Source organism: Rhinopithecus roxellana, chromosome 4, assembly GCF_007565055.1.
Source record: "Rhinopithecus roxellana isolate Shanxi Qingling chromosome 4, ASM756505v1, whole genome shotgun sequence".
NCBI lineage: Eukaryota > Metazoa > Chordata > Mammalia > Primates > Cercopithecidae > Rhinopithecus > Rhinopithecus roxellana.
In genome coordinates this window covers 131,358,239-131,365,221 of record NC_044552.1, presented here as the reverse complement: position 1 = coordinate 131,365,221, position 6,983 = coordinate 131,358,239, and the positions used below count along the sequence as shown (strand labels likewise).

Sequence of the window (6,983 nt, the reverse complement as noted above, 5' to 3'; positions counted from 1 at the left end):
GGAGTGGAGTTTCAAAGTATGTTTCAAGGCTATATTTTAAGACTAAAGAGAAAAGGTTTCTACAATTTGTTTCAAGGTTACATCTTGAGACTGATAAGAAAGGAGAAAAGAAAAAATGTTTTGTTTTGAAGCTAAACTACTTGGTTACAATACTTTGTTTTGTTTAAAATTAGTTTCCAAGGACCTATCCACAATAACATTAATTGAAGACTTACTGTATTGAATGGCTTATCACATCAATGTTGAAACTGACGCTTTCATTCATTCAACAAATTATTATTGATACACATTATGTGTCACATACTGGGTTTTGGCACTGTGGCAATGAAGAAATATTTCCCTTCCCTTCCCTCCCCTCCCCTCCCCTCTTCTCCCTTCCCTTCCCTTCCCTCCTCCCTTCCTTTCACTTCCCTTCCCTCCCTCCTCTCTTCCCTTCCCTTCCCTTCTTCCTTTCCTTTCCATTCCCTCTCTCCCTCCCTCCCTCCCTCCTCCCTTCCCTTCCCTTCCCTTCCCTTCCCTTCCCTTCCCTTCCCTTCCCTTCTTTCTTCTTCTTCTTCTTTTTGATACAGTCTTGTTCTTTCACCCAGGTTGGAGTGCAGTGGCACAATCACTGCTCACTGCAGCCTCTATCTCCTGGGCTCCAGTGATCCTCCCACCTCAGCCTCCCGAGTAGTTGGGAACACAGGTGCACACCATCATGCCTGGCTATTTTTGCATTTTTGGTGGAGATGGTGTTTCACCGTGTTACCCAGCCTGGTCTTGAACTCCTTAGCTCAAGCAACCCACCCACCTCAGCCTGCTGAAGTGCTGGGATTACAGGCATGAGCCATCACACCCGGCCAAGAAATATTTTCTTAATAATAAAGAAATTAGACAGGCAATACAAGGTAATGATTTTAGAGTTGAGACAGCCTGGAGTTTGAATCCCAGTTCCAGGTATTTAATAGCAACATGACTTACACAATACTTAACCCATTTTGCCTCAGCTTCCTAATCTGTCAAAAAAAAAACCCTGGTAGTACCTACTTAATAGGGTTGTTGTGATTAATGCGATAATTAGTGTAAAGCTTTAGAACAATGCCTGAAACTTAGTAATTATTCAATAATTAGCTATTAAAAATGTAACAGATATATATGTAACGTCAGATAGTGACAAGTGTTATAAAGAAAAAGAATTCAGGTTGGGTGCGGTGTGGCTCATGCCTCTAATCCCAGCACTTTGGGTGGCTGGGGAGCGTGAGCCCAAGAGTTTGAGACCAGTCTGGGCAACATGGCAAAACTCTGTCTCTACAAAAACCACACACACAAAATTTAGCTGGGCATGGTGGCCTGGGCCTGTGATCCCAGCCACCTGGGAGGCTGAGGTGGGAGAATCACCTGAGCTCAGGAGGTTGAGGCTACAGTGAGCCAAGATTATGCCCCTGCACTCCAGCCTGGGTGACAGTGGGAGACCCTGTCTCAAAAGAAGAAAAAAAAAAAAGAATTCAGATAAGGGGATAGTGCATGGTGGGACTATTTTAGAGCAGCTGCTGCAGGAAGGCCGCTCTGAGGAGGTGACATATAAGCAGGGACCTGAAACCATGTGAGAGAATATGCCATGCTATGGCTTGTGGAAGGACTATTTTAGATGGCAGGAACAAAGGCCCTGGGGCAGACAAGGGCTGCAAGGCCTAGGAAAGGTGGCCGAGAAAAAGATGCGAAGACAGTTGTGAGCCAATCCCTACCCCTTTGTGCTCTTCCTGTTTACACTTTTGGAAGGCAGCTGTCTGGGGGGCTCTGATCACTTCCTGCAGGTGCCCTGAAAGGCCACATGAGGGGCTGCTGTAGCAAACTGAAAGTCTTAGAGATGGGAAATAAGCTTAATGGATAGTATATACTCACCTTTATCAAATACTACTAGTCAAGTCAGAAGATATTGACAGGTCTACAATCTCTTACCTTTCTTAAAAAATAGAAAGAGAATAGAATGCCTGTGACTGTGTACATGTTAACATTCCAGAAAGGCCTGGAGTGAAATGAATAAAAATGGACACTAAGTGGCATCCATAAAGGCTAGAAATAGCTTCATGCAAGCTTAGTTTAGATTTTGCAGGGCAGGTTTTACTTCCAAAGGGTTACAAAAAAGTCTTTGGGTTTTCAGTGCTCTTTGAATTTTGCAATTACAGATAAATGACTGGGAACCTGTAATAATGTCCTCATATGTGTCATTTATAGGATCCTGCACTCTGGGAAACAACTTGTAGAAGACAAAATAAAAACCAAAACTCTGTGTAATTCTGCCTTAGCTACCGTCTTTGAAGTATTTTATATTTGCCAAGTATAAATTCTTAAGCTATTCTACTTGAAATAGCTGAAGAATCCCCTCTCTGGGACAGGTGCAGATTAGAAGAGCGCCACTCCATGATTTTCATAAAGGAGAAAATAAGGAAGGCAGCCCCTGTGGGCAGCCCCGGGCCTACATGAGTTGATAGAGTTGACGGTATAAATGTAGAGTATTAAGTTCCCAGTGACCGGAATGACCTTGTGAACAAAGAGGACAACTTTGCCAGTTTTCCCCTCTATTCAGCATATTTTGTTTCTCAGGTAAACATGGCTTAAAGCACGAATGAGACGAAGCCTCAATGTTGCTGTCTACGTGGAGGCTTCCCGGATAGCCTGGACGTTCATAGCCCTTCAGAACAGATGGAAATACTGCATTTATCTTCATTTGTACCAAAAAGGTACAGATAGAATGATAATAACCTGAATAAGGCTCCCCTTTCAATCCAATTATTTAGACGCTTAGGACCAGAAGCTGCGAAACATAAAAACTGCAACCCATATCTTAGTTATCTGGGCCTTAATGAGCTGCTGACTGTTTCCCGCTGCACCCCCTTTCCGGGGGTCTTGCTGCTGAGGTCTCCGCGCAGAGGGCGGCTCGGTCATCCTGCCGCCGGGCGCCGGCCACCAGGGGGCGCTGCGGCCTCCTCCCTCTCCCGGGAGCGGCCAAGCCAGCCCGGTGGGTGTTTCTCTCTCCCTCTCGCGCTCTCTCCTCCCGGCCTCACATCCGGGTCTGGAGCGCGGCCGCCGCTGTCACTGTGGGTGCGGGCGCGTCGGGGCCGGGCCGGGAGCTGTAAATGGCGGCGGAGGGAGGCGGAGCGGCGGCCACGCTCAGCCCAGATCCCCCGAAACTTTAGGTTCGAAGCCCTACAACTTTCCGGGAAGCGCTGCCGCTCCGGAGGCGTGGACGGAAGGGGAAGCCGAGGCGGGAAGTCTGGGGGAATCGGCGGGAGCCGGGGAGACTCGAACCCGCGTCGGGGGCGGAGTCCGCCAGTGCCTCGCGTCTCCGCGGCCCCCGCCTCTTTTTCTGCACCCTCCCCACGGCCGCGGCCAGGGCCGGAGCCGCAGCCGCGGGCGCGCGCTGCGCGGAGCCCGGGACTGCGCCGGGCCTCGCAGGGGGTGGCGCGCCGAGCGCAGCCGGGCCCCCTCGTCGCGACCTCTGGGCCCTGTTGCTTGGGCGCACCTGGCGCCTGTGAGGCCGGGGCCGGCGGCTTCGGGAAGCTAGCAGGAGGCCGGGCCACGCGCAGCCCCTGCCGGCCCAGGGTCCTGGGGCCGGGCCCCGAGTAGTGCATGCGGGGCGGGGCGGCCGTGAGCCGGAGGCGAAGATGGAAGGCTTAACGCTGAGCGATGCGGAGCAGAAATACTATTCAGATCTCTTCTCCTACTGCGACATTGAGAGCACCAAGAAGGTGGTGGTCAACGGGCGGGTGTTGGAGCTGTTCCGGGCCGCGCAGCTGCCCAACGACGTGGTCCTACAGGTAACGTCGCGTCCCGGGGTCGGCGGGCGGCTTAGGCCTGCAGTCGCCAGCCTCCGGGAGTGGGAGTGGGCGCCGATTCCTTGGGGACCGGCGGGGGTCTGGGTCGGGGTCCCCGCAGCGGGCAGGGGCCGCAGGTGCCCGGGTGGCCTGGACTCGCTCCGCGGCCGAGGGGGAGGGGATGGCTCTTAGAAGACGGAACTCCTGTGGTGGGGGTCTGAAGAGCCTCAGCCGGTATCCCCCACTACCCTGAGAATCTGTGCTCTGCACTGCAAGAGCTACCTCACGTGAAGGATCTTAGGTTGTTAATGTGTGTGAATCCTAGAACCTGGCATATACAGAGCTTTTCGGATCCTGCGGAGTAGTGAAGTTATCAGTATGGGCAAAATGGTTTTTTTAATTCTTGAATTAACCGAGAAGACGCGATAAAGTGAGTTTTACAGATTTAGGCATCGAAGAAACTGTTTTGTTAAAGGAAGCAAAATTCTTAGGGCAATTTTTAAAAATGTGAACTAGTGAGTAGTTTTACAAGTAGGCATACAAGAAGTTGTAATTATTTGTAGAACGTGTATATGAGACTGAACAGTTTTTTTCAACAGGCATTCGAAAGCATTTGTGGAACTTGCGGATTTGGGTTGGGAGATGAGTATTGAACAGCTGGTAGACAGAAGTGCGTGTTTTCCCTAATCTGAAGCCCTGGAGGAGCAAGCCCTATAGGTTTCAAGCCTTCTTTATCATATCTGCTTTTAAAACAGAAGACTTCCTAGAAATTCTTTTTATTTTATTTATTTATTTTTTGAGACGGAGTCTCACTCTGTCGCCCAGGCTGGAGTGCAGTGGCCGGATCTCGGCTCACTGCAAGCTCCGCCTCCCGGGTTCACGCCATTCTCCTTCCTCAGCCTCCCGAGTAGCTGGGACTACAGGCGCCCGCCACCTCGCCCGGCTAGTTTTTTGTATTTTTAGTAGAGACGGGGTTTCACCATGTTAGCCAGGATGGTCTCGATCTCCTGACCTCGTGATCCACCTGTCTCGGCCTCCCAAAGTGCTGGGATTACAGGCTTTGAGCCACCGCACCCGGCCCAGAAATTCTTATCTAATGTATGTGGTAAGCATTAGTGCTACTGTGTTTAATGATTCATAGCTGCTAGTAGGAGTCTGTCTAAACAGCATATTAGGAACAGGTTTTAAGCATTCATCTTTTATATTGATCCAAACTAGTTATCCACATCATCCACATCTCCAAAACTTAAAGCCACGTGTGTAGGCGTATGTAGTGGACTGCAGAGCATTGGACCAGGGTTTTGAGGGCTGGGTCCTTGACCCTACTCTGCTGTTAACCAGCAATATGACTTTGGGTTAGGCACTTTCCCTTTTCAAGCATAAGTATGTTCATCCACAGAATGAAGGCAAATTTCTTCTAACAAAAATTCTGTGAAGTATAAAAATGTCCATACACAGGCCTCTGTTTTAGAAGTTAGGTCCGCATTAACTATGACTAAGTTGAACGAGTTCGATCTTTTTACGTGTTCTTGTGTTTTATATTGCTTTTTTAAAACCTTGGGAGGAAAAATGTGGGGTGTCTTACGTGCCAGTGAAGGGCAACGAGGAGTCCCAATTTCATCCTGTTGAAAAGGGACAGATAGTAATTATTTTCGTCTTTGCTGGCCATATATGCTCTCTGTTGCATATTCTTCTTTGTTTTTGTGTTTACAAAACACAAATATGTAAAACCATTCTTAGCTCAGGGACATACAAAACCGATTCTGTGGTCTGCTAATGGAGGGTGCTGGTAGTGTGGTCTACGGTACTCTCCTCTTACAACTTTGGAGTAGGACTTAAAGATCTGGTCAGAACATGCTCATTAATGATACTCTTTTTGCTCCTTTTGAAGAAATAAGAGAATATACCTTCAAGTTAGGATCTAAATAAAATTAAGGAAAAGCCTTCTCTATTCTATTTTGGTTTGGCTTTGAGGTGAGAAGGAGTTGAAATAAAACTTTCAATCTTTTTAATGATACACAAAGACTTTAGAACTTGAAATGTAATTTTTAGGACAGACACATCAGCACTAATGAATCTTTACTTGAAACATGTTTAATCCTATGCAAGTTATTTTTATGTTTTGCTCAATTAACATTCAAAAAATAAATTTCCATTGTCTTTTGGCATAAAGAGAGAGCTTAAATATTCAGGGTTCAGTTACAAGTTGGAACTCCCTGAAGCAGAACTCTACAGTAATGTATACTAAATAGCAATCCAGATATCTTGAAGGCAGTTTACCTAAAAATTGGTCTAAGACATAGACATATGAGACAAAAGGAGAATATGTGCTTACTTCCCTTAAGGGAGTTTGGGATTGTCTGAAAACAGTCCTCCGTTGCTTTCTAAGTGGGAAACATTTGGGGAAGCTCATATCTAGTGCTGAGTTCTCTGCTTAACACTGGGCTAGGCATTGCAGGCATCAGAAGAGGAGTAAGAAGCTCTTAAGGATCTTGTCAATTACAGGAGTGAGTACTCATGTATAACATAAGGTAGAATGTATGCCATAGGAGAGGTGCCAAGTGTTATGTAAATACAAAGGCGATATGACCAAGAAAGGCTTTTTGACTTAATTCAGATGGACTTTAAATTAGGGTGGAGTGAGGGGAGTGGAATTATGAGGGCTTCCAGGCAGAGAAAAAATGTGATCAAAAGTGGAAAGTGTAGGAGCATTTTCAAGGACTAGTGCTTTCAGGATAACGGAACATAAAATTAGAAAGAGGCCATATTAGAAAAGACTCTGAAGAAGGGCAGCAGATACGATATTTCAGCAGGCAACGGAGAACCACTGAAAAGTTTCTGACTTCGAGTGGCAGAGAGGCTAGGGAATGAGACTCTTTTAGTGGTCTGGATTGGGTGCTAGGTCATGGACTTCCAACCAGGGTGACAGCAGTAGACTAGAAAGAGAGAGACTGGATATGTTATTGAAGGACTGCTGGGTAGCCAGTATATGAGGTGCTTTGTGGAATAATGTTTAATTGAAGCCAGATTTTCAAGGTTGGATGGAGAGCTTTGAACTAATCGTGAAGGTAACAGGGAGTGGTAGATTTAAAGAAATGACTCATAAAGCAGTGCTTTAGGAGTCGTTTGTCAGGACCACAGGAATTAGAGGAATAAAACTGTAGACTTAACTTGGGGGCTGATTTTGTA

The 6,983-nt window shown here is 47.1% G+C and overlaps 1 protein-coding gene across 5 annotated transcripts in view; it reads left to right on the top strand.

The window, feature by feature from the left end:
- Nucleotides 1–3,063: 3,063 nt before the first annotated feature.
- REPS1 (RALBP1 associated Eps domain containing 1) overlaps nt 3,064–6,983 on the top strand; it is an 88,106-nt gene continuing 84,186 nt past the window's right edge. For 4 of the 5 annotated variants that reach the window (XM_010379518.2, XM_010379516.2, XM_010379514.2 and 1 more), the window contains exon 1: nt 3,064–3,797. In XM_010379518.2, coding sequence (XP_010377820.1) covers nt 3,645–3,797 — 153 coding nt within the window. In that variant the 5' untranslated portion in view covers nt 3,064–3,644. The remainder of the gene's footprint in view (nt 3,798–6,983) is intronic. The other variant, XM_010379517.2, reaches the window with a different exon arrangement.